The 26,636-nt window shown below is 58.1% G+C and overlaps 2 protein-coding genes across 2 annotated transcripts; both read left to right on the forward strand.

Moving 5' to 3' along the window:
* Positions 1 to 1,455: 1,455 nt before the first annotated feature.
* On the forward strand, positions 1,456 to 2,235 carry LMXM_34_5380 (conserved hypothetical protein; the record flags this gene model as incomplete). Its single annotated transcript, XM_003879482.1, has 1 exon — positions 1,456 to 2,235. The coding sequence occupies one exon, from the start codon at positions 1,456 to 1,458 to the stop codon at positions 2,233 to 2,235; it is 780 nt and encodes a 259-aa protein (XP_003879531.1).
* A 2,472-nt stretch (positions 2,236 to 4,707) lies between these two features.
* Positions 4,708 to 24,582, forward strand: LMXM_34_5390 (conserved hypothetical protein; the record flags this gene model as incomplete). The annotated part of the gene is made up of 1 exon (XM_003879483.1): positions 4,708 to 24,582. One exon carries the CDS (start codon positions 4,708 to 4,710, stop codon positions 24,580 to 24,582), a length of 19,875 nt encoding a protein of 6,624 aa, XP_003879532.1.
* Between the last annotated feature and the right edge of the window lie 2,054 nt (positions 24,583 to 26,636).

Raw genomic sequence — 26,636 nt, forward strand, 5'->3', positions numbered from 1 at the left:
CACCCACACGCCTTTGAAAGGCATGTCAGTTCAGGAAAGGGCGGAATGCCCCTGCTGCCGCAGGATTCATGGCAGCGTCCCACCTGTTGCAGCGCGTTCGGGAAAAGAATTTCAAACATGCCACTCACCCCCGTGGGATGGACAGAAACAGAAGACGCAGAGCGCGGGTCACCGAAACACCAACGTTGCCCTGAGGAAGGTCCCATGATGCAGAAAAGGCGAGCAATGTGCGCAGGCGCTGTCAAGCACAGCTGGTGCGGTGTGTCACATTCACGCAGAGCATCCAGCGAGGTTAGCAGAGCGAGAGTGATGGGCGGGAAAGGCGCAAAGAGATCCATACGAATCAGCCCCAAAGTGCATGTGGTACGAAGTGTGCGGCACCTTCTGCATCCAACTGGGGTGGGCTAATGAAGCACAGGTGGCGAAGGCGTGACGAGAGCTCCCTGAATTGCACCATTGAGTCCTTCGGGCTCTCATGTGGAGCGTCTCCACACCACCTTATGGAATGTCACGGCTTGAAGCTGCTCAGAGGACAAAGCATGGCATACAGGCAGAGTGTGCAGAGGGTCTCAGCGAGAGCCCTGACCTGAGACTGAACAACTTTCTTGTTGACCTCATCCGGCATGCACCTGGGCCACCCCCTGTCGCCCGCACAACGGATGACCTCCCGTTCGCCCCTTGGGCTCGACCCTGCACACGGCCGGCGTTGGATCAAGGGAAGCAGTCCACTCACCTCCGCCTGGCGCCGACAGCAAAGTACGCGTCGGAAGAGGACACGAGAAAGTACCCGTTAGGCGCATGGCGCAGTTCCACGGGAGGAGTGGTCGTCCTAGACGACCAGGATGTAGCCGCGGTGCTATAGCGGTTGAGGAACCGTGGCTGTATGCGTATAGACGTACATTTAGTGTTAGACTGGTACTTTAAAGATGAACAACCCGCTTCGCAGGACAGCTGTCTCTTTCCATGTTGTATTGTATACGATCCTCTTCATTTTCCGCAGGACGCTGAGTACTGGAGCCAATGAACGTGTGCAGGGTTGCCGGTGCCGGCGTATGTTTACCGCTTCCAAGTACAGTCATGCCAACTAGCCCATCCCTCTCTTTTCCAACAAGGGTTTTCCGAGCGTGGAGGGCAACCCCCTCCGTCGTTGTCGCCAGCAGTGCGTCTGCTCCGCATGCGCTTGAAGAGGGAAGAATAGGATGAAAACCGATACCTGTGGCAAAGGGCGTGTCCCCCTCCTTCATCGTTTTCCCCTCCACCTCGGTCACACCCAGTTGATCACGTGGCGCCCCGTCCATGGTTTGTTGCCACACCACCTCCTGAAGTCCATGCGGCCACCTCTACGCCACCATTCTCATTTTTCCTACCTCCTCTCTGACAACTTCGACGCATGCACCTCTCGCTCCAACGTAGCAAAACAAACACAAGCGGTAGAGGGGTGGCTCTTCGCGAGCGATGCGAAGCGGGCCTTGTCGTCTAGCACCTGCTGTTGCAGTTCGCCCGCTCCTATCACCGTTTGGCATCGGGGTGTCGAAGAGAATCGCGCTTGTCGGCAGCGGCAACTCGATCGCAGCGCTACTAGTAAAGGAGAACGTACCGTTTGGCACGCCGTTGCTCCTCGCGCCGGATGCTGCGCTATTCACGTGCCAGGGTGCTCTCGACGCAGACGTGGACGGTCTCGTGCCGCCACCAGCGGACATGCTAGAGCTGCTCAAACATGATACGGCGCAACTCGACCACGTTTACCTGGCGTACTATCTATCGCTGCGGTGCTTCACAAACAAGGAGGACTGGTTTTCCGGCCAGATTAATCGCTTCAAGGACCGCGGCTCCACTTCTCAGGAAGATGCGGCTAGTTCACGCATCTGGGAACGGTTTGCGCAGGTATACGTAACCGCCCCTGCTCCGGTCTTCCTGGCCGCCTTGCAGTACGTCTGGGAGAGCTGCTTTCGCAAACCTGCAACAGAGGCAGACTCGTCGTCGGCTCCGCTACCAGCAGCGCTTGCAGTTGCGCCAGTAGTCGACGTTGCTGTGCAAAGCCGCAATGCCGCGAATTCGGCACTCACGTCTACCACCGCCAAGGCTCTCAAAGAGACTTACCTGCACGGCGACATCACCGGCGCACGGCAAGCGCTGTTGGGTAAAAACGATGCGTACGTCTACTGGGTGCTCACTGCCATCACAGATATTCCGGTGGGCAGTGAAGTCTCTGTTTCGTCACAGTCTGGGCTCTAATCACCGCACGTGCTCCGCTCCATTCAAAACCTATGGAGAATAAACGAATGCAGCGCTTCACGCTTGTCATTCCTCCCTTCTTCCTTGTGCGCGCGCCCATCAGGAAGTACACCCAAAACCGCGGACTGCAGCGGGCGCCTTCCGCCTGCCGTGTTTTTTCTCAACGGTCTCTTTCCTTTTCGCCTGCGTGCTGGCAGCCTCGTCAAAGGTGCTGGCGTCCGTCGCGCTTTTCCCTGTTGCTGAAAGCCTGCGACAAGGGTGAAAAGGGGGGAAGGGGTGCGCGAACAATGATGTGCCGATTCGCAGGGAGTCAACGTGCTCACCGCCACTTCAACGGCATGCTTCGCCACGCACTGACCTTCTCTTTGCCCCGTCGTGTTCCCCTGCTTATTTCAGATCTCGAAACAGGTCATTGCAGGCCTTTGCCTTCCCCCACCCGCCGCCTTGACGATTGCCCGCGACGACGGGGAACCCCACTCGGGCGACGGCAAAAAAGGGGGAGAGCATACCTGGGCCCACCTGCTCGCGCGAGTCATGCCACCGAGGGCGTGGGTAGAAGGATGCCGGATCGGCACACGCCCCCACGCTAAACCGGAAACTCGCCAGCGGGGCCGGGTTGGGTGGGTGCGCGGGGGTGGGCCGTATGCTTCGCCTCCCGGCGTTCTTTTCCGCGCGGTTCCTGGGGCCCCGGCCCACACATCGGGCGGGGCACGACCCGCCAAGCGCGCGGCGCTGGTGCGGCCCTGAGGAAAGGACGGGGCAGGTCCTTCGACGGGCCCCACTCGCGCGAGCACACAGCCCCGCGCCCGACAAGCCGAGTCATAGCTACCTCGGTGACCCCTGCATTGTGTCGGCCAGCGTCGCGGATGGGTTGGGGGTCCACGCCGGGAGGGCGGAGGGGCAGCGGTCCTCTTCCAGGCACGTGCGCGAAACGGGCCGCACTCCCCCCCCGGAAGTGGATAGTGAGCTTGGCCGCGCCGTGATCACTCGGCGCCGTGAGTGGCGGCGTCACCTGTTCTAGGTGAACTCGCGAGGCACCAGGGAAATGCCCCCAGATATCCGTTTGTGCAGTGCCGCATCGTGGTGTCCGTATCGCGCGCGCAGGTCAAGTGCTCGTCACCGCGTTCATCCAGCAGAGTAGCTCAAGTCCTGGGTTAGTTGTTCTCTTTTTGACTACACTGGGTTGTGCGATTGGGCGGCCGCTGGAGTAGCGTGCGGGTCGGATACAACATCGCTGGTCATCTGGCCGAGAACTTCCCGTCTTACGAAGACAGTCGTAGGTACGTTGTCGGGTCTGCGGTGCATCCGTCGAGGAGGGTCACCTCAGCAACGCCACGCCGTCACTCCTGCAGCCTCGTCCTCGAGAACAGGGGAGGGCGTATCACCTATACGTGCATCCTTGTGCATGGGCAGGGGGAGGCCGCAGTCCTGCTTCCTTTTTCTTCGCTACATGGGAATGCTGAAACACCCAGAGATTAAGTGCCGTACAGGCTTGTTGGGAGAAGGCGTGGAGTGCATCTCCATCAGAATGCCGACTTGTATCGGTGGTGCATCAGGGAACTGGGCCAACGAGCCGCGACAGCGTAGTCCAGCACGCTTTACTTGCATTGCATAGAGGGCACATTAGGTCGGGAGTCACGCTCGAGGCCACCACAACGCACCGAATGCAGACAAGGAGCGGGTGGACGCGCACGTTTGTTGGATTGCCGTGAAGATCTGTCGCCAGCGGGTAGACATGTGATTAGGACTGTGTGTTTGTTTGGACACAGCGCCAGTCCACACCTGTCCCCTGGCACCAACAGTCCGGAACCGTACTCGAGGGCAGGCTGCAGGCTCTTGGCTTCCCCAGAAAGAATGGGCACTAGTCCCTGAGGTGCTTTGGTGAGGTACCTAAAATCTTTAGAGACTCCACGAAGTAGTGCCCAAAAACAAAGCGACAATTTGCTTTAATGATAGGCCAGCTTTTCCTGTCAGCGGGTGCAAGTCTTTGCATCGCGCTTGTAGGGCCACGAATGCTGTTTTTGCTGTTATTATTAGCTCTTAGCTGTGCTCACTTTTATATACATTACCCCGTCTTCTCACCTACAACTCATCTGTTCCTCTTGAACTGCTTTTGATCTTGTGTATCATGCTTGCACGTGTTGGCGCAGCGCTTTGTCGCTTACTACAAAGCTAGGCAGCTTTTTCTGTTCCTGCTCATTCCTCTCAGAGTACCACTATAGGCGACCCTCCCCTTCGTTGTCTTTTCGTTCATCCTTCGGTGCAATATCTGAAGTCAATCATTTGACGAGAACTCGCGAAACCCAACATCTTGCGGCGCTTGGTGAGAAAGCTGTGTGCTAGCGGCATTTTCTTTTCATATATACGCATATGAAACTATCCGCTTTACTTTTTGCCTAAGATTGCAAGGCCTATCAAGAAAGATAGTTATCATCACGCGGCGGTGCTAACAATAGCGTTTCTACGGCGGCCATGGAGTTGCACAGCTCCGACTTCTCAGAGCTTGATGGGGACGAAGCCTTCAGCGACAACCGCCAGGATTCGCAAACACGTGTCCTCAGCGACGATGAAGACTACAGCTCCGACAGCTCGGAGCACAGCACTGCCGCACGAGCCGCACCTGCTGAGGGCTCGGCGCAGCGGTCTGCAGGCCAACGACCAGGAAGAGCTCGCGGCATAGGCAGCGAGTCTCTGCGGCCTCTCCGTGAGTCCTCGTACCCGGTAGAGTATCTTTTTGCACAAACCACGTTGAAGGAGAGGTGCTCAACAGAGGTCAGCACGGTTAATGAAGAGAAACGCGTGGGTCTGAAATCGCTTGGTGGACTCGTCAAGTACAGCTCAGCTGATCTTCTCACCCGGGCGTGGTGCCTGTTCCCCTCGGAGCTGAAAAACCGCGAGTACCCTCTGTATAGTAAGCTACCAAAATGCCCTGAAGTGATGGAAACTCGGTTTGGCGACACAGATGAGATATCCCAATTCATGTGCTCCATCGCTCTTCAGCTTGGAGAGCGTTACCACCGTGTGACGCCCGTATACCTTCGATCTCTGCTCGTTCAGGCCGTCGTGCGAGACGAAATAACAGGCGCGAATCAGAGTGTTGCGAACAGCACGCCGTACCCGGACGCCCTGCTCGACCCCGCTTGGGAAGGTGAAAGCGCATGTGCTGATGAAGCAGATGATGTATCTGGGAATGAAGCGAGCGACGAAGTACAGGACGAGAATCTCGAGGTGGAGTCCGCCGTGAGCGCGTTTGATTTCAGCGTTGCGTTGGTTTTGCCGGTTGTGTCGCAAGGAATCACGTACGAGAGTCTTCACCTGCTCCACACCTTGGTTGACCGATGTCTGAGCTCCTCTACCGAGGTGGCAGTGCTGCGATCCTGGGGCGTTAGGCGGATCATGCGTCTGTTGCTTCGTCAAATGAATGTGGACGCCGGACAAAGCGTGAACAAGAGATGGCTTGCGACAGCGATATCATTACTGTCTAAGATCGTGCTCTCGTCCGGCGACACAAAGATTTTTTTTGCACTTTTGCGATGGAGTCTGCGCAACCCAGACACCATGGCGATGCTGCACATGCGCGGAGTACGGGGCATTGTAGAACGCGTGGAGCAGAGGAGTGCGGTTCGCGTGCGTCTGTCGATCCCGACAGTGACGCCGAAGGAGCAGACGATTTCGCTTATTCACTCTGTGGGAAGTACTCCTGCCTCTGTCACGGGCCTCTGCGTGCTTACAGAAGACGATGCTCCGCGATGCGTCGTTTTCACCGAAAACCGCTCCTTCAAAGTCGCCTTGACTCCGCCGTTCGAGGTGCTGTGCTGTAGCAGCACCGCTCCCGACTCGTGCAGAGGTGTGTATGTCGAGAGTGATATGTCAATTTGTGTACTTGGCGACCACGGGAAGGTCTTTGTGATCAACAAGGACACCCTAATGCTTACCCGGACAATGTCCCCTCCGCCGCACCTTCTGGGCTCCACTCAGTTTCCTCTGTACATTGGAGATGGCGAGTACGTGTCATCGTACTTTTTAGCTGGCGCTTCTACCGAAAAACAGGCCTGCTTTACCGGAAATGAGGTGAGTGGAGCACTCACGCCGAGCACAATCACCCTACCACGGACGTGCGACTCATTGAGCATTCAGTTCTACCTTTGCCCGGTCATCGCGGGAACGGTGAATGAAATGACGCTGCTCCATCTCACCACAGGGGGCAAGAACTGGCTTTCTGTGTCGGTCTCGCTGAATCCTCTTACCTCCACCATGGTGCTCACGTTCCGGCATGGGCAGGACGCCGTCGCTGAGGTTCGAGAGTCACTGAGAGCCGAGTGGGCTCTTTGGAGCGCGTCGCTGACGTCCGCTAATGACACGGCGTCGTGGAGTGTCTTCAAGAACGGCGTCCTGTGCGACACGCGCAGCCAAAGCGGCGCCTTGATACAGCCCAGTGGTGCTGTTACTCCAATCTTCTTCAAGGGCCGCTTGAACGCGTACCTATCAACTCTGCAGCTGTGGAGTCGTGCGCAGAGCGTTGATTGCGTGCGCAACTGCGCGCTGGAGCACACCCCGGAGAGCAAATCGCAATTCCTTGTGTTTTCGTTCTTGATGGATGAAGGACTCGGGCGCTCTTTCCACAGCCCGCAGACAGGCTACGTCTGGCAAGGTACCGGGGTTATCTGGGACACCCCGCCGAGGCCGTTTCCGGTGAACCGGCACTCTCCACACAAGATTCAGTGGAGGCCGTCCGGCAACTACTACATTGTCACCAACCACTTTGAGTACGCCATCATCGAGCCACAGGCGACGACGTGGATCGACCGCGACGGCCGTGTCGTGGAGCAGGCAGAGGGACTTCTGTCCGTCAGCGAGCGGCCTTTTTACAATATCACAGATGGTTACTTTTTTCTGTCCACTCAAGATACTGTGGGAATTCGGTCTGTCAAGTCAAACTCACCGCCGGCAGCGTACTTGGAACATCTGCCATCGATGGTGGTTGGCAAGCAATTCTGCGCGCAGGTCGTGGGGAGCGTCATGAGGCGCACCCCAATTACGGCCAAGCAGTACCTAGAGTACCTGGTGCATCGTATCAATCTGCACCTGCTTACCTACAGCGATGATCAGGGCAGCGGCCCCGTCCACCATTCGTCAAGCCTGCGAGAAAATCTCTCTGTTGTCGGTCGTCTCCTCGACTTGACCGAGTACTTGGTCTCCGGCATCGAAAGCCGTGCGAAGGAATGCCTGCGCCCTGAGCTGCTGCTTTGCCTTGTCGGCCGTGTGTTGAACATTTACGTAAAGCTGTTTGAGCGACAGTGTCCTGGGCAGGTGGTGCGGTATGTGGTGGACGCGCACAAGCGTCTGCAGAACTTGAACGCGAAGGTGAAGCAGGACGAGTTTCTCCAGGAGGCTGCCAGTGTGTTTGGCGACCTTAACCAGGTCATTCTGGCCCGCTGCGTCAGCCACGATTTTCAGCTAAAGCTGATCACAGACAGCGCCAGCTTGAAGGATGTACGCCAGCTGCTGCAGCTCGAGAGCCTCTCCCAGTTTGTCGCCTCCGTGATCAAGAAGGACATGAAGAGGATGTTCATGGCCTTTTTGCACCGCTTGAAGGAGGAGTGCCAGGAGGAGGCGACGTTCATCTTCGACAGCAAGCCTCGCCAAATCAATGCATCGGAGGCGATGCTCAGCACCCTGCTGGGAATGCTTTCGCAGCAAGGGCACTCGCAGTGGCACCTAGTCGCTGCTGCCCTGATCAGCTCCCTCTGCAAGTGGATCATTCGTTGTTTTGAGGAGCGCTACCCGTCGGACACCGAGCGTTACGCCAACGTCGATGTCCTCAAAGAAACCTCCATCGGCATTGTTCTCTTCCCCGTCGTGCACTACATGTGTGATATGCAGCTTGACTCGTCCATCGCCCCGGACGCGTTGAAGGCACTTAACGACGCGCGAAAGTGCTTGTCACGCTACAGCCTGGCGCCGGGTAAGACAGGGAAGAAGTTTGTCTCATTCTCGGAGACGCATTGCGTGACATCGCCGCCTCAGCTGAAAGCGCCGTTCTATGCCAGCCTCTCGCTACAGTACGCCAAGAGCATCAAGGTAGAATTCCTGGACTCCCCGGAATTGGACCGCGCCTCTAGCACGGTGACCGTCTCGCTCGTCACGAACAACTGCCTGACCTCTGTCGACGTGCTGCATCCGGGTCAAAACACCATGTTCCTGGAGGGTGCGCAAGTTTCGATTGTGTACGCCGCAGAAGCAACACCGGACTCCCCGGCCCCTGGCATGGCACTGAACGTGCACACGGTAGTTGAGTTGGCAACGGAAAAGACGGACTGGGTGCGCGATATCTGTCTGGCGCTCAGCTACATTATTATCCGGGTGACGCAGCATAACCTGCACAACACCGCGCCGTCCGGCACCCCCATCGGCAGAGACTCTTTTCTTCGCGGTGGCCTGTCGCCCAGCGTACAGAAGTGCAACAAGATACCACTCTCCCCAGGGGACAAAGAGGAGTGCGCCGACCTGCATGCTCAGCTGTGCGCGGTGGCAGAAGGGACGGACCCGTCGCTGACGGCTGCATGGAGCGCCTTGTATGAGAAAAGCCGCATCCAGTATTCCAAGCGGCTGGAGGGAATCATGCGATGGGCGAGCTGCGCGCTTGCGTGGCAGACACTCTCCCTCCCCGCAGAGGACGAGAAGACCGTGGAGGATCTGCTTTGCAGCAGTGTGAACGCTATCAAGCGCAAGACATTTTTGCTGCTCGAGGCGCTCCAGCAAGGGCGCGAGGAAGCGATCGTAGGTCGGGCACGCTTTTTGCTATTCAACATAACCCCCCGTCTCTTTGGCGAGTGGCAGCTGATCGAGCATCAGCACACGGAAGAGCCGGTGACGACGGAGGCGGACCGTGGCTCTCGCCAGCTGTCGCGACTGGCCTACTCGGTTGGGAACCGGAGCCGGGCCACCGTGACAAGCTTCCAAATGCCTACGACGCGCACGCTTGACTTCTCCAGTAACTATCGTGGGTCACTGCTGAGCACGCGCAAGACGGCCTCACGGGCGTTGGATGCGTCGCCGGTGAATATTTTCACCAAAACTTTGAGGAACGAGGAGGAGAGTTTGCCAAACAAGATCATCTACTACCTCATCAACGGACTTGAGAAGTCGACCGAGGATATCTGTAAAGACATGGTGCTCAAGACGCAGCAGGCGGTATACCAGACGGAGGCGTACAAGCTGCAGGAGGACCTGTGCAAGTCGTTTGCAAACGACCGGGAGGTGCTGTCGGCCATTTTAATGACGCACTTGAAGTACCGGCTCGAGTTCTCTCAGTCCACAATCGCCGCAGCGAGTGAGCAAGGTGAGGCGGCGAGAGAGGTGAGCGCCGGCTTTGACCATCACTACACAGAGCAGATGATCGGCTGCGGTATGGTGCGGGAGCTGGAGTTGCAGAAGGCGGTGTGCTCGTTTGTGCAGAACTCGCTGCGCTCCCTCTTGCACAAACTCGACGACACTCAGGACTTCCCGTACGTGGAGGCGGTGTACATGTGCGCTACCCTGTGTCACCCCTGGGACGGTGTCGACATGTCAACCCTGCAACCGCGAGAGATCTTTGCCTTTCTCAAGAAGCTCTTCACAACCGCGTGCGAGCTGCGCCTCGAATCTGCAAGCAGCGACGCCGACAAGTACTACGAGAGTCGTGGGCTCTTTGACCTTGCGCACCGCTGTCTGGTCATTCCCAACGCAATGCTGCAGACGTCTGTTGAGGGGGTTCACATTGTTCAAAGTGAGGTGCAGGGGCTGCATGTGGAAAACGTCAATGTCGTGTTCAGCGCGCGAACGCACTGGAAGGCACACGGCGCGAACGTCAGGATACCGGCAAAGTCATGCGAGGCTGACTTCTACGCGAACTACGGGATTCCGAAAGTGATCAGCGAATTTCCGGACGTGCAGTACTACGAGGTGGCTCTGGACTTTGCGCTGCATCCGAGCAACCCGGAGCTATCAATGGGACTGAGCCTTGTGCCCCTCTCGCCCCTCGACCCTGTGCGGGCGGACTACGTGCTCTCACTCACCTCCACCGGTCGTGTCCACCGCCCAGAGAAGCAAGATTACCAGCTGTGCACTCCGTGGAAGGTCGGCGACGTTGTCGGATGCGGTCTCATGGCCCCATCAAACAGCGTCTTCTTCACGCTTAACGGCGAGTTTCTCGGCGTGGTGGCGGAGGTGCCGACCCTTTCCACGGTTATCCCGTTTGTCAGCGTGCGCGGCGACGACACGCTTATGAAGGTGATTGTCAACTTCGGCGAAGAACAATCGTTTCGTTTCGACTTGGCATCTCTGCACTGCAGCTGCCGGCATCGCTACCTCACTCCGAGTGTGGTGTGCGACACGGTCTTCATCACGACCGACTACCTCGTCACCATGTGCTACAAGGGACTGTCGCAGGGGGAAGACACCTCGGCGACGAGCGACGAAGCCATCAGCGGCCTTCTCGAGAAGGCGACAGGGTTCCTCAGCTCGTCAACGATGACACTCATGGTGAAGCTGAACGCGTGCTCGCCAGGGCAGAGCAGCCGTATCGAGCAGATTGTCGTCTTGCTCTCACGCCTTCTCCACTGCGTTTCCATCGTAATCGAGTGCTTTCGCTACGACTCTGTCACCCGGCGCACGCACGCGACAGTTCTCCAGCTGTGCGCTGCCATCCTCACGCGGTGCCGCGACAGGTGGCTCAAGGTGCGAGCCTCACAGTGTCTGGCAATGCTGTGCAAAATACTGCGTCCACAGTACCTGGTGGAGGCCTCGGAGGCGCTGCGGGGCCTCGTGTCCTTTGAGGATATTGTGCAACAGCTCGTCGATCTCGCCCGCATCAAATTCATCAAGGAGGTGGAGCCACCTATGCAGCCGCCTCGCTGGGTTGGCGGCACCACGGTTGTGAAGGGCAAAGGCACCTTCTTTGGGTCTGTTCCGCTACCAAAGAAGGGCACGCATCTCGTTGGATTTCGCATCAAGCGGCGACAGCAGCAGGTTCAGGGGCCGGGGGCCCCGCTGGGCGGGTGCTACTACCTCGGACTCGCTCACGGACAGCCGTCGATTCCCAACATGGGCAACTTAATCAGCCGGAGTGACGTTTATGTGTTGCAGGACACAGATGACCAGGACCAGGTGGCGCATCTTCTTCTGCGCAGGCACTGCATCCCGCGCAACAGCCACCGCCGCGTCTACGGCAACGATGAGGTGGTCTGGGTAGAGTTTAACGCGGACTACGGTGAAATCGCCTTCTATCGCGAGAACATGGTCATGATCGGCCTCGCGTTTGCGAACATTACCCAGGTTGACGACCTGTATCCGATTGCCTTTCTCTTCAATGACGACGCCTCCTGCGAAATCATTGCGCCACCGTCCCTGACGGACGAGTCTGTCGAGCACTGGACGGAGAGCCTGCGCCGCAGCGCCGCGATCGACACGCTGCAGGAGCTTCACGTAGTTCCTGGGTTTTCCGCGATAATCTCGCTCATGGTGCAACGTTCTGTCTCGCAGCTCGATAGTGGTCTGGACGCATGTCTTGTGGCACTGGGGGTGCTGGGCGGGGAGCGAAGCTACCTCTACTGCCAACATGATACATATGGTATGGTTGTCGTGCACGCGATCGCCGAGGTTTCCGGGAAGGTGGTTGTGTTTCTCGCCAGCGACGAAGACAAGCGGCTGTTTTCCGTGCAACCGCAGGGACTGAAGCCGTCTTTTATTCAAACGCCACTGTACCAGAGCAACGCGCCAGACGCGCACTCGTGTGCTGCACTGCTGTCGAGTGAGCTGTATCGCATCCTCTACGAGGCTTCCGCCGTGGCCCCGCTGTTACAAAGCGAAGGAGAGGCGCGACACAAGGTGGAGCGCCAGTACGAGAAGTCCCTCAGCAGCGCCATCGCGATAAACTTTATCGGAATTCTCACTGAGCAGCAGCTGAGGTCGTCTTCGCAGCTGGCGAGAGCCGCCTCAACCTCGCCGGAGACCAGCATCTCGGAGTTTCCGTACCGCCGCTTCAACTCGAGCGTCGTTTTTTCGGGCCAGTCCGTGTCGGTCGACCTGCACTGTTCCACCAAAACGCTGTACGTGCCGAACCCTTCCATCGCTGTCACCACCGCGGAGGGCTGCTCTGTCGTGCGCGGAAATGTGCAGCTCGATCAACGCTTCACCCTCGCCGTCTCCGTCACGCAGACTTCGACAAATGATCTCATGTACGTCGGATTCACCACCACGCGCATGCGCTGGCCCGAATCGCAGGACGAGGTCGCCAGCTGGGAAGACGCGTGGGTGCTCTGCAACCGAGACTCCGTCGCCACGAACAGCGTGAACTGCTGCATGGAGCCGGGCATCATCTTTAGCGCGGCGAACAAGGTATTCCAGAGTGGCGACGTACTCCTCATGCGCGTCGATCGGCAAGAGAGGACAGTGGCCTTCACGCGCGTACGGAACAGCGAACAGACTGACCTAGGCGTCTTGTTCGAGGGCATCCCTGCCGCCTGTGACCTGCGGCCGATGGTGGTGTGTGGTGAGGAATCGGTCGTAGTGTTTTCCACACTCGACTCATGTCTCTTCCCCTCACGGCTAACGTACCCGGTGAGCAACTTCAACAATCCATCGTGTGAGCGGGTGACATGCAGTTCCTGCTCGCGGCGGATGATGCCGCCCTGGTACGGTAGCGAGGACAACGTGGCTCTTTGCGAGTGGTGCTTCAGCTTATGGAAGCGACCAAAGGACATGTTCTTTGTCGTGAGCACGACGCCGCGCACGATTCCAGAGTACCTGGTCTCGGATCACTGCCCTGAAATGCTCGTAGCCGGCGATTATGTAGAGTTTGAGGAGAACACCGGGCTTCAGTGGTCGAACATTCGAAGCGTGAACTTGGAGATACTAGGGGGCACGTGCATCGCGCTGAATGATGAGAGTTTTGCCTTCAGCGAGGAGCTGCCGCAGTTTGGGCAGCGCCGCGTCGATGTCAGACTCAGCCACATAGCTGGTGTTCCAGGCCACCCGTTCAGCGGCTTACACACCTTTACGCCGCTCTGGCGAGATGGGCAGCAAATCGGCCCCACGTGCAGCCTCCGCGGCGACTGCGTGGCGGTGAGTGCGACGATGCTGCCCATGGGTACAAAGTTGCTCCTTTGCTTCCAGATTGAAAGCAACTCACGAAACACCCTCTTCTCCATGACAGAAGTGTTTGTAGGGGTGACGAACCTGTCTGATGTGCCGAGGCCAATGAGCCGCGCGGACCTGGAGCATCTGTGCGCGGCGAAGAGTGTGCGCGGTACATGGTTCGACACAAGCGAGAAGGTGAGCAGCAGCGGTTACGTCAACATGATCGTGGATTGTCTGAACAGCTCGGTATTCTTCAGTTCCAGCCTCAGTGGTCTGCAGAGCAAGCCCTTCGTCATCTCCGGCAGCATGTCCGCTGAGGCCGACGAGGACAATCTTCGCCTCCTCGTGTTTTCACACGAACCGTGCGTCGTACGCTTCTCGGAGGGACTTGTGTCCTTCAACGAATGCGTTGAGCCGAGCTTTGCGCCGCTTGCGATCGGCCTCTTTCCCGAAACGGGTGACGCCTTGTCGGTGGACACGTTTAACGAGGCGATTGTGCTGATGGACACTGTTGACCGCACACAGGCATACACGAAAACAGAGTGGCGGTATTCCCCACACCTGAACACGCTGGACAACGGCACACTCTTCTACATTGGCGACACGGTGACGTTTTTCCACGATGGAACGACAATTCACGTGTACATACAAGGAATCGAGCTGGCAAGCCTTGAGCTGAGTGATGCACAGCGAAGCGAGCGCTTGCGTGTCGTTGCATACCTGTCCACGCGCGGCACGACAGCTACGATCGTGCCTCCTCTTTACGGTACCTCCCACCTGGGCAAGATCACGCGCGTGTGCAGCCCAGACGTGGCCGTTGTCGAATCCGTATCCGAACACGGGAAAAGCAGCACATTCGCAATCCACAAGTCTGCGGTGCGCTTCTGCGCGCTGGTGGCCGCGGCCGGCAGGGAGAAGCCAGGCCTGCGCGACGGCGACCCTGTCGCATTTAAGATCGGCGGGCTGCAGATATCCAAGCGTGGCACCATCACTAGCGTGCAAGGCGCCGTCGTAAATGTGTGCGAAAACAGCGACAAGCGCAACCTCATTTCTGTCAGCATGAACCATTGTTTTCTTCTGCGAAACGAAGGCAAGCAGCACTACAACTATGAGCGCTACCCTCTCATCTCGCCTCCGACCAGCTCCATCACGCGTGTCTTCGAGGTGGGTAAGAAGAAGTTTCGTCTACAGAGTCGTGGATCGTACAACGGAATCATGTTTGACTGCAAGACATCGGAGACGATTGAACTGATTGGCATGTCCGTGCTGACGCGAGTCACCGGATGCCATCAGGTGCAGACCTACTTCCGAAGGGGTTCCAGTGTCAACCACGAGCGCGACGGACGATCGTGGACGATCATCTTCGACGACATGATTGACATGACTGCTGACCACCAAATCAGCATCCCATTTTCTCCGATCATCGTGGAGGGCGGCACGACCTTTTCCTTTTACATCAACACGTCGCACAACTGTGGCATCGGCTTCTACTGCGAGGAGGATGGCTGCAGCGGTGAGATCGACCAGGAGCTGGACACGGACGGTACTCTTTCTGTGTACCTGGGACGGAAGAGCGGAAGCAGCGACCCGTTCACGGAGTTCAGTATGTCACCGCGCGGGTTCTGCGGGACTATTCAGTACCGCCAGAATCACGGCTCCACCTTGCCGTCGGTTGAGGGCAAGCTCTTCTCCAGACCGTCTATGGACGCGAACCTCTGCCACTGCAGCGAATCGCTTTGCCTCATCTGCCGCCCGACGACAACGTCAAAGGACACTGTCGTCACGTTCCGAGTACGCGTTTTCTCGCTCGCGGTGCGCATCATCTCGCTCAAGCTGCCTGTACTGCTGCTCAACCCATCGGCGCGCGCTCCTCAGGGCATCTCGCACTGCTCCATCTCCATGTTCTACACGCCAGAGGACCGTCTCGAGAGGCAGTGGATTTGGAACTCACGGTTCTTGGTAGAAGGGGACACTTCTGAGGCTGTGCTGAACCTAGCGAGCCTGTCTCTGGAGCAAGGAACATACACGTTCCAGGTGCTCCTGAAGAACATCGAGAGCGAGGGCGTTGGCGCGCCGCCGCACCTGTGCCTACTCAGCAGCAGCGATCCGTTGTACGAGCGCAAGAACGGCCTCATTGCGGTGAGCGGGTTCTTTGGCGACGTGACGTGTGAGGCGAACAGGCCTGTACTGGAGGGTGAGCTACACACGATGACCCCCGGAGCCCATCTGAATCAGAACAACTCGGCGTCCTACAACGGCATCATGTTCGACCTCCGCAGTAAGAAAGAGATAACGCTGGAGCAAGTCTTCTGCATCTCGCAGACCACGTCGGACTCCGTTACCGTGCGGATTTTTTGGAGGGAGGGAAGCATGGAGGGGGCGGAGAGGGCGCCGCACCAATGGCGCGAGGTGGTAACCAAGGAAGTGGCGGTGGTGGATAAACATCCCTTCTCAGTCGGTCCGCTAATGTTGCGCATGCGCGCCAACCAAGTCTACTCGATTTTCATCAACACGTCGTCAAGCTGTGGCGTTCGCTTCTATAACAGCAGCGACGGCCACGTCGGAGACATCCGCGACGAGTTCGACAGTGACGGCATCTTGTCCGTGTACGTTGGCCGGAAAAGCGAGTCGTCGTCCCCTTTCGTTGAGCTTCCACTCGAACCACGCGCTTTTCGTGGACGAATCACATACCGCACGTACGCACTACACAATGCAGAGGCGATGGAGTACGCCACATTCCCGTACGTCCGCGGCTTCCTTGTCACTCGAATGCTGGTGGCTCTGATGTCGTACGTCGAGCTGTCTTGCGCTGGCCACTCTGGCAACTTCTCCTATGGGCAGCTGCTCAAGACAACTTCTCTGCTCGCCACGTCACCAATGGATTCGCTAGCAGACTTGATCGGTGCCGAGAACATGCTTGCATCCCTCATCCGGGACTCGGGCGAGGTGCGCAACATCAATGTCACGATCCCCATCGCGGGAGGCCAGTGCAGCCTCCTGGTGCCACTAGCGAAGGGCGACATTGCGTTGCTGACCGACCTGCAAAGCGCCGAGTCGAGCGCGCTTGTTCAGCTGCAGTCTGGCGTGCAGTCCGACGGGATGGCTCTGGTGCGACACCGGGATGCATCTGTACCATTCCGCGTACCTGCGAGGCGACTGCTGCCCATCACGAAGTGCGTCATGTGCGATTGGATGTACGCTCAGGGGATGTGCGCCGCCTGCAACGCCGAACATATGCCCATCCTCTCCGAGGAGGCGAGGGCAGTTGAGATTGTTGCGAATGGGCTGCAACAGACACGGCCGGGGGTAAGTATTCAGGAGACGATAGAGGCAGCGGTGGCTGCAGTGGGTAGCGCCTGTGGCAGGGACGGGATGGTGATGCCAGCTGACGGGGCATCAAAGGACAGGCCGGAGGTCCAGGCGTCCATGGCATCGCACGGCGTTGGGTTCTCGATTCCTGTTGCACTTCTGCTTAGTGAGGAGGAGTACAGCGAGGGTGGGGGCTTCGTGTGCCCGTTTGTGTTTCACCCGACTGTCGGCGCAGCAGTCTCGCTGCGTGTTTTGACAACGAACGAGGTGTTTTCCGTGCAGTTTGTCACCAGCGGCGCTGCTTCGGCGATCGCGGAAGCGATCGAGGAAGCCCCAGCCCGCTTTTTTCTCCTGCAGCTTTGGGGGGGCGACGGCGAGGTTAGACACCAACTCACCGAAGAGCCTGTTCCGTTTGTCGTTTGCCGCGGTGGAGAGTCGAACGTGCCACTGATTGAAAACGTTCACGCTGGCTACGCTGCTAGTTTGCAGCGCGACGGGTTTGTGACGCTCTTCCTCAAGATGGAGGCATGCTCGCCGCTCCCACTGACGACGCCAGTGCTGGCGAAGGCAGACTGGTGGATGTGGGAGCACAACTCCGTTGAGGCGCAGCTGTGTTCCACCAGAGCCACGTATTTGAAGCGACTGTTCTCCTCTGTGGAGGGGGTGTCGGACTGGCCGCACTTCTCCGCCTTTATGGTGACGGCGAAAGGCAAAGAGACAATGATTTTTCTTGAGCTTCACGTCACCGAGGTCCAGAGACAAAGCATCTCCTCGTCGGGCGCGTTGGCGTACTTGACGCCGCCGCCGCTGCCTGTTCGGATTCGCAAACCGTTTAACGTGCAGAGCGATGAGGTGCTCACGATGCGTGTGACAACAGAGGGTGACTTTTTCATTTACGACACGAACGACATCGTACGGTGCAGCGTTTCGAAGGAAGAACTGTACAGCGGCAAGCACCAGCGGCAGGTGCACAAGATCGGCTTTGTGAGCGTTGACCCGGAGAAGGTGACGGCGCTTCTTTACGTACCGGACAAAACGCGGCGCAACCCCCGTGCCACCTTTGCGTCCGATGCGAAGACGACCCTCTCCTCGTTGTCGCTGCTCCCCAAGACATACTCGCCTACCTGGGTGAGGCTGGATGCCAGCCGCATCACCGTGAGCCGCAACGGCCTGACCGCGAGCTCCGTGAACGAGCTCGGCGGCGGCGACGCCGTGATGGGGACGCCGCTGCCGGCGACAGGTGTGTGGTCCTTCGTTGTGCACATTCACCGCAAGGACTCCCAACCAGGCACGCCGCTCGGCTCCGGGTTCTTTGCCGGGGTCGCCCTCTCCGACTTTGCTCAGTTTGCGCCAGAGTACTCCGCAATCAAGACGTACGTTGGGTCGCTCTGGGTGGTGCAGGACGTCCAGGATGAAGACTCGATGCCGAATCAGGAGCTACTGCCTCCTCTGATGCGCGGCTCCTACGGCCAGGGAGTGCTGTTTTTCGACAGCACCAGGCTGTTGTTCATCGTTGATCGAAGCAACGGCACGCTTTCCATCTCGCGCGACACCGAGTCGCCACAGGTGGTATTTCAAGGCATACCGCACGGCGCGTCCGTGTCGCCGTTTGTCCGGCTCGACCATCCCAACTCCTCCGCCACGCTGGCGCGCTTCTCTAGCGCGGTGGAGTACGCACGGCTGCACCAGCCATCGCTGGACAAGGTCCTCTGGTTGCAGCCGATCACGCCGTCTCTTCTGCGCCGCTACCCACTTTTCATGGTGACGCAGACCTTCCCGTTCATCTCGGAGCTGGTGCGCAAGCTCCCCATTCGTCTCGCCGGGGTATTGGAGCGCTGCTGGGGCGAGCAGATAGCACGGTCGCGTTTCGAGTACCGTGTCGCGCAGGCGTTGGAGGAGTTTACGGGGCTTGGTGCATTTGCCCGCTCGCCGCCTGAGTTGAACGACGCCAAAGTGGATGACATTGTCGACTACCTTTCCCGGTCGGCTCGGAGGGAGGTGGTGGTGTTTCCCGCTTGCACGAGCCAGACAGCTGCACAGACGTCGCTACTCCACGACAACATTGGTGTGCACGTGCGGTTGCCGCCAACGTACGAGCTTGTGGGACACGTGGAGGGGACAAATATGGTGCGCGTGCTTCACTTCGATCGTGAGTTCGGCGCCGTTGAACGCACGCTGCATCTCTTCTTTCTTGACGACGCGACACTAAATCTTCACAGTACAAATGACGTCTTGCCGCACCTGTCGGTGATGCGCCAGCACGAAATCCTACCAGCACTGAACAGGGCAGACGCCGTGGCTATTATGGCAGACGGATGGTTTGATTGCTCACTGGCGGACTATGGCGCGGTGCTGAACGTAAAGGAAGAGGAGGAGATTGCCTCCTCGCTGGTCTTCGCATTGGAGCACTGGCACCTGCACCAGCTGCCTCATGGTCACGTCCACCCGAGAAACGTCTACTTGCGTGTCGCGCATGGGGAGGTGGTGCAATGCTGCCTGTGGAACGTGCATCAGCTGTCGCCGAAGAGCAAGTACGCTTCGCACGAGCTGCGCGACTCTGGCGTCCGCTCCTTGTTTGGTGACAGGTGGGCCTGCTGGCAAATCTTGCTCTCTTTCCAGCACCTTCTCGCGCACGACCCCCGTGTCGCGGAGTGCGTCGAATTGATGGTGGACGAGGTCACCAGTATATCGCGCGCGCTGCAGCAGAGTGTGGCATTTCAGGGCAGCTTAAGCGACAGCAGCGAGGGCCTGACGTTTTCTCTCCGCACGGGTTCGCGGCTGCGCGGTGGCTCTGGGTCGTACAACGGCATCATGTTCGACGTCGTCGCCAAGAACAACACCATTTGCATCACGAAGCTGTCATTCATACCAGATGCAAACACGGTCGCGACGGTGCGGCTCTACACCCGCAGTGGGAGCTTCATGGGCTTCGAACGCGATGCCGAAGCGTGGACAAAGCTTTTTGAAGAGGAGATGGCCTTGAAGGACACGTGGGAGGTGACGCTGGAGAACTTCGAGCCTATCACAGTGCCAGGTGGCGCGCGGGTTGGAATCTTCCTTCACACGACGAGCGGCAGTGGCGTGCTTTTCTTTTCCGAGAACGAAGGACTACAAGGCAAAACCGGGGACGTGGAGGAGGAGAATGACGACATTGGCATTACGATCGGCAAGAAGAGCGAGAGCGCCAATCCCTTTGTCGCGGTGCAAAGCCAGAAGCGACTGCTGAAGGGCAGCATCACCTACACTCTCCTCATGCGATCCAACGGACCGCGCAGCCGCCTCGTCTCCTGCTGTGAGCCCGTCCTCGGCGACGGCAAGGGAGAGGAGCAGGTCGAGCTGCGTTTGGTGCAAGTCAGCAGTGCGGCGGCAAAAGGCAAGTCGGATTCGCAGACGCCGGGCGGCGGACGCGCTCTCAGCGGTGCTGAAAGCCGGCTCACCGCCACTGAGCCGCTGACGTCGTCCGGGTACTGCCTCCAGCTCCTCAGTGCACCAAATACTCGGCGCGGCGGGTCTGACAAGGATAACGTACTGACGCTTGTGGCGCCGAGCCAGTTCGTGTGGTGCCGCGCGTCCGACGTGATCTCCGTCCGGCCGGGGCTCCTGCGAGAGGAGGCTGAGCCACTTGTTCGCTTCCTTGCCGCGGAGGGCCTGCGCAGACGTCGCACACTACTGCGACAGCACAACCTCAGCAGCCGCGTGTTCCCGTGCCGCCCATTACATTTTCTCCCCTTTCCTACCCATGACATGGAGACAGGAGCGCCATCCTCGGTGTGCAGTGTAACGCACCCGGTTCTCAGTGGAGGTAGCGTGCTCATCTCGGAGCCGATATCGTCCTCTTGCACCCTATCGTTTTGGCAGAGGGCGGCCGGGGCGGCGTTGGTACTTGTTATGGATCATATCCCGACAGTGGATGAGGTGACTCGGCGGGCGACGGCATCGTCGTCCGACTCGCTGGTTGGAGCGAGCAGTTGTGGCGGATTTGTGCACGTCGATGACGAGCTTCGATACGTGACGTCGACTCGAGATCGCGTGCATCTGCGGCTCCAAGCGTCCTTGTCGTGCCGCCCCGTCTTTGTTGTGGCGCGGCTACGAATCGCCGGACACCGCGACTCGCAGCTATTCGCCTACAGCAGTGCCATGAACCAGGAGCTCTTCACCCCCGCAGCAGATGGATGCTTCTTCATGACCGACCGCAAAGCCACACCGCCCGACGACATGGCTGCTGTCGCGGCCACTTGGCACGCCTGCGGTGGCCTTATAGCGCTGGAGGGGCGCGACGACGGTGGTGCTGGTGCAGAGTCCCTCGTTCGGCTCGAGTCGCTTGTCTCCAGTAGGGGTGAGGTGCGCTTTGTCTGCCTGCCTCGGTGCACAGGAGAGAGCGAAACGGTTGTGCAGGAGAAGTTGAAAGCCGGCGAGATTCCACCGAACGTGGGGGTGCAGCACGCCATCCCGCCAGCGCCACTCCTGATTGAGGTGCGCGAGCAGGTAAAGTGGAAGTCGGTGCGGCACTTAGTCGAGTTTACGTGCCTATCCTCGTCCCTTGCACTGTGCGGCGCGCGCGGGGCGTGGCAGGTGGCGGGTGGCATCAACTGCAGCGGCGTCGTGTCGTCACCGCGCTTCACCACCGCGGAGCGGCATCGTGTGCACCTGCGGCTGCAGTTTCCTCGCCGCATGCCCATGGACCTGCAGCTCGACTGCAAGAGCGGCTCGGCGAACCCGATTCGGCTGCTGCACGGCTCCTACAAATCCCTGCGCAGCCGTCTATTCGATCCTGCGGTGCGAGAGGTGTTTGTTTGCCTCGACATCAACCTCCAGACGCGCGAGGTTGTCGTGCTGAGCAGCGACGGAACCGTCTACCACCCTTTCATTGAGGAAAGCGTTCTTTCGTCTGACGTGCAGCTGGGTTTTGTGTCGCACGCTCCCGGATCGGAGCTGGATGTGCTGGAATGGAGGATTTGCTCCGCTCAAATCCGTGGTGAGATGACTGCGTCCGTGTTCAAGAGTGTGCTAGAGGAGACACCTCTGACAGAGCTTTCGGCGAACACATCCTTGACGGTCGGTACCGTGTGCCGCCACTCGGCACGCGGCATATTTCCGTCAAACCACGAAGTAAACCTGTCCCCAGAGAAGCAGATGGGAGTTCTCATGGTGACGTACGCGAGAATGCTGCTCGAGAAAACGCTTCTGTCTCAAGAGAAGGCACGGACGGCTGCGCAGCCGCAGTTTCTTCGACTTCTCTCGCTCACGGCGTTGCGCAAACACCCGGACATTGCCCGCATCCTGGATGGTGAGATTAAGCAAGGCTCTTTCCGGCTCATCTCTCAGTGTGTGGCGCAATTGTCAGCGCCGTTCCTGATGCAGGTGTCGGCAGAGGTGGATGCCAGCATTAACGTGATCGCGTCTTTGATGCGGAATGACGTTTTCCGACGCACCATTCTGAACGCGTTCGGGAGCTCGCTTGTTCCTATTCTGCTTAGGGCTGCGACGGTGTACACGCGTTCGACGCGGCACACGGCGCTCCACTGCGTGCAGGAGCTCTTGGCGGATGCGCGCGTGCCGCTTCCGTCTCACCACGTGCTCTCCGCGCACCTCCGCCCGCTGACGGACATGATGGCATCCCTGTGCCGGAGAGAGCGGATGGGCTCGGCAGTGGTGCAAACCGGTGTGACACTCATCGCCGACTTGATCGAGCGCTACCAGCGTGAGGGGCCGGAGCGCCCGTACCGAGATGTTCCCACGGAGATACCGTACAAGCTGGTCTGTTGCGCCCGCGAGATCGTGCGTGCGATCACTCATGACCCGCCACTGCCCTTTCCTTCCGCCATGGTGGCGGAGGTGAGTTCGCAGCACACGATGCGGTGCGAGGTCATCAAGCGTGTGATCGCCGCCGAAAACAGGACCTGCGCGATCGGCGTCTTCAAGGAGGAGGGCCGGCACCCGGATAGCAGTATGTCCTTTACGGTAAGGGTGAACGGCAACCGGCGCGGCTCCGTCGTGGTTGGCTGGAACGCGGCGACGCCGCGGCAGCAGCAGGAGTCGCTGCCGTGCTTCGGCTACTTCGTAGATGGGCGCACGGGGGCAGTGTTTCTCTGCTATAACCACACCAAGTCCATGAAAGGCCTCGCTCTCCGCGTCAACGCTGGCGACGAGCTGATAACGAGCGCCAACTACAGGGACCACAAGATCACCTTCGAGCTCAAGTGTGCCGGTATTACAGTAGGGGAGACCAAGTTCGACACGGAGCGGGAGGTCGTTGGGTTACCTTTCTTCTGCGCCGAGTACTGTGACGACGCCACAGTGGACCTCAAGTCATTTCATCCAGGACCGCAGACGCTCTCTGTATCCCGCCTCTACGAGCAGATTCTCCGGGCTCCGTACGAGCAAGACGAGACGCCGGCGCAGTCGTATGAGTTTTACGCGGAGCTGAACCTGTTTGCGCAGACCGTTCTGAACGTGCACAGCAGCGCCGACATCGTCTCGCTCACGACGCGCGAGACGACTGTGACGAGTCACGACCTGGCTAGCTTCATGCAGGTGTCATCGGCGCTGAATGCCGGCGCCTTTGCCGACAGGGTGGCGCTTGCCCCACTCACGCCGTACCTCGTGCGCCTAAAGAAGCTAGACGAGCTGACGGCCGAGTTTGCTCCGCTCATCAACCTGCGCCGACGTACGGAGCTGTTCGATATTTTCGGCGTCCTCAAGAACCTCTGCTCCCGCGAGACGGAGGAGCAGATTCAGACGCGCATTATGGCACCCTTCCAGAACATGCAGGGCAAGAAGGTCTCCGTGACGATCCACACGATGCAGGCACAGCCCACGAGCTCCACCGGCCCATTCCAGACACTCATGCGCTCGGTGTTCGGGCAGCTCTATCTGCAGCTGCAGCAGGCCACAATCGACATCTTTTATGTGTCGCCCATCTTCACTGTGAAGCTCGCCGGTTTCGGCTCCACGGACGCCGGTGGCCCTTACCGTGATGTCCTATCTCAGCTCGCCACGGAGATCATGACGACGCACCCCAGCAAGCAGTGCCAGCTGAACCCGCTCTTTGTGAACTGCGGGCGCGGCGACGTGACGGCGATTATGCCGAATGTTGCACTGATGAAGAGCGCGCAGATACCCCTCATGTTGGAGTTTTTTGGGAAGCTGCTCGCGTCGCTTTTCCTCACACAAGATGTGCTGGCGGTGGAGCTGCCTCCTCTCTTCTGGAAGCTGTTGCTGGGCGAGGAGGCCACCATCAAGGACCTGGCCGCGTTCGACGCGGACATTGCTAAGCTTCTCCAGCCGGAGGAGCTGATGATGCGAACCCACGAGGAACTGGAGGAGCGCTTCCCTGGTATCACAGAGGTGTGGAAGGCCATTGTGGATGACAACCAGCAGTTCCTCTTCGACGAGAATCTTCCACCGGAAACCCTGGACGGTGCTCGGCTGCTTTCTCGCCGCATCATGGTGAGCGAAATCCGCCGCTTTGAGGAGGCGATCGGCTACATCCAGCACGGGTTTGACCAAGTCCTCCCGCTGTACACTCTGCACGCCTATCGGTGGCAGAAGGTGGAGCTGCTCATCTGCGGAACTCCAAAGCTCACCTTTGCGGATTTCTACAGCAAGTGCGATATCCAGCTCTCTACCGCGGATGCGAACATGTTTTTGTCCGTCCTCGAAGGCATGACGGACGAGGATCGTACCCTGCTCCTTCGCTTCACCACCGGCCAGTCGCGCCTTCCCCTCAAGACGAAGATCAAGGTGACCCACAACGGAAACAAGGATACACTTCCAACGAGCAGCACCTGCTTTTTCGCCCTTCGCCTCCCCTCCTACTCATCTGCGGAAAAGATGAAGGACCGTCTCTTGTACGCTGTGCGACAGTGCAAGGCGATCGACGCGGACGGTCAGGCACGCGAACATCTCATCATCGATTGAGCTGCTGCGATTTCTTTTTTTTTCCTGCGTCATTCCTTTCGTTGTCGCCTTTTCTTTTGGTGCTGTTGCTCATCTGTACAGCCACGTATTTTCTTCCATGCACTCTGCTGCAACTTTGCGTTGTCATCGTTGTGCGTGTAGCACAACAGAAATCCTTTCAAATTTCGCGTTGCTTCTTTGGCAGTGAGCATTTCTTCCTCTCTATTTATTTTGTCGTTGAAAGTGACGTGTGAGTACGACACTTCGCGGCGTTTCGTATTTTCACTGTTGCTTTTTCTTTCTTTTCCCGTTCACCTCTGTGCTTGAGCAACATGCTTTATTTTTTTTGTTGTATGATGGCAACTACCTTGCTTGCGTCGGCTTCCCTGTTTCTAGTTTTTATGTGACTGTGTCCCTCGCTTGCCCCGCTTTGCTGTACTGTGATGCCCTTGACAAGTGCCTCCCCTCCTGGGTGCTGCCGACGACGGGCTCTGCTTTTTTTTGGTGGTGTGCGTGAATGAATTCGAAGAAATGTACCGAAGTGCCTGCAAGAGTATTGTGTTCGTGGCCGCCGGCGAAAATTGGTTGATGTGCAACGATTGTGGCACTTCGTGCCTGCAAGGTGCATCCGCGGTCCTTGCAGAGATGGGAGCGTGCCCTCGCAGGGGCTGAGCAGCCCATCCGACACCGAGCAAGCGACTCTTTTTGTGCCGGTGACTCACCCGCTTCCCACTTCTGTCGACATCTTTGTATGGGCACCGCACATGTGGAGAGGAGAAGACCGTGTGCTTGTCTGTCATGATCTGTTACCGATGCCGATGCGCTCCCTCTCACTATTCTCTCGTATGTTCTTTCGCTTCTTACCTCCACCTTGGCTTCTTGTCACAGAGAATACGTTTCGTTTCTCTGCGCCTCGTCCCTTATTCTCTCTCCCTGTAGCTTTATCCTACACTTTTAGGCAACACCTTATCAAAAGGCAACCGATTCCATCTTTGAGCTCATGCGGAGCGGAAACCCCTTTTCAATCGTAGGGGGAGTCCTTTTCTCCAGCGGAGGATGTTGTGGACCCCTTCTCCTAACACGTCCCTGGTGTGATTGCATCGATGATCCTTTCCATCGCCAAGAGAGGACTCGCGAGGCTTGTTCACAAACCCCTTGATAAGTGTCTATAACCATCTTTTCACTCTTTCAAATCCATTTCGTCATGCACACTACGCTTGAGGACCTCATCATCCTTCACCACCGGTGCGCATATCTCAACGTCGGCGGTGTCTACATTGAAGGTGCTGTTCTGGTTGCAGCCAACGTGGAGCTGCTTGCAAAGGGGCTCCGTTTGGGTACATCAACGCCTAGCAGCACCTTGTGTCGGAGACGGGTCCGTGTGCAGGAGCGCTCAAGCTTGAGGGGGACTCTCAGCATCGAAGGCAGTGGAGGTGTTAGTGCTAGTGCTAGGGTGTGTGCGCTTGCGCGCCTTGCCTCTGTGATGTGGTGGAACATTAAGAGAAGTGGCCACTGCGCGACTGCACTAGCTACACCGCGTGTTGAGTGTGTTTATCCTGCTGCTTTATTTGTGTGTATTGTGAATTGTTTGCGCTGCTGCTGCGCTATATGCGGACCTGTGTGCAGGATTGTGATGGTGATGGTTGTGGTTATGGCTGTGGATGTGTTGCTGTTATCCCTTGGTGTGTGTGGTCTATTAAAGGTTGTTGTGTGCGTGTGTGATGGTACGGGGGAGGGTACGGGTTAGGGTTAGGGTTAGGGTTAGGGTTAGGGTTAGGGTTAGGGTTAGGGTTAGGGTTAGGGTTAGGGTTAGGGTTAGGGTTAGGGTTAGGGTTAGGGTTAGGGTTAGGGTTAGGGTTAGGGTTAGGGTTAGGGTTAGGGTTAGGGTTAGGGTTAGGGTTAGGGTTAGGGTTAGGGTTAGGGTTAGGGTTAGGGTTAGGGTTAGGGTTAGGGTTAGGGTTAGGGTTAGGGTTAGGGTTAGGGTTAGGGTTAGGGTTAGGGTTAGGGTTAGGGTTAGGGTTAGGGTTAGGGTTAGGGTTAGGGTTAGGGTTAGGGTTAGGGTTAGGGTTAGGGTT

The sequence above is a fragment of the Leishmania mexicana genome, chromosome 34 (genome assembly GCF_000234665.1).
Source record: "Leishmania mexicana MHOM/GT/2001/U1103 complete genome, chromosome 34".
Taxonomy (NCBI): Eukaryota; Euglenozoa; class Kinetoplastea; order Trypanosomatida; family Trypanosomatidae; genus Leishmania; species Leishmania mexicana.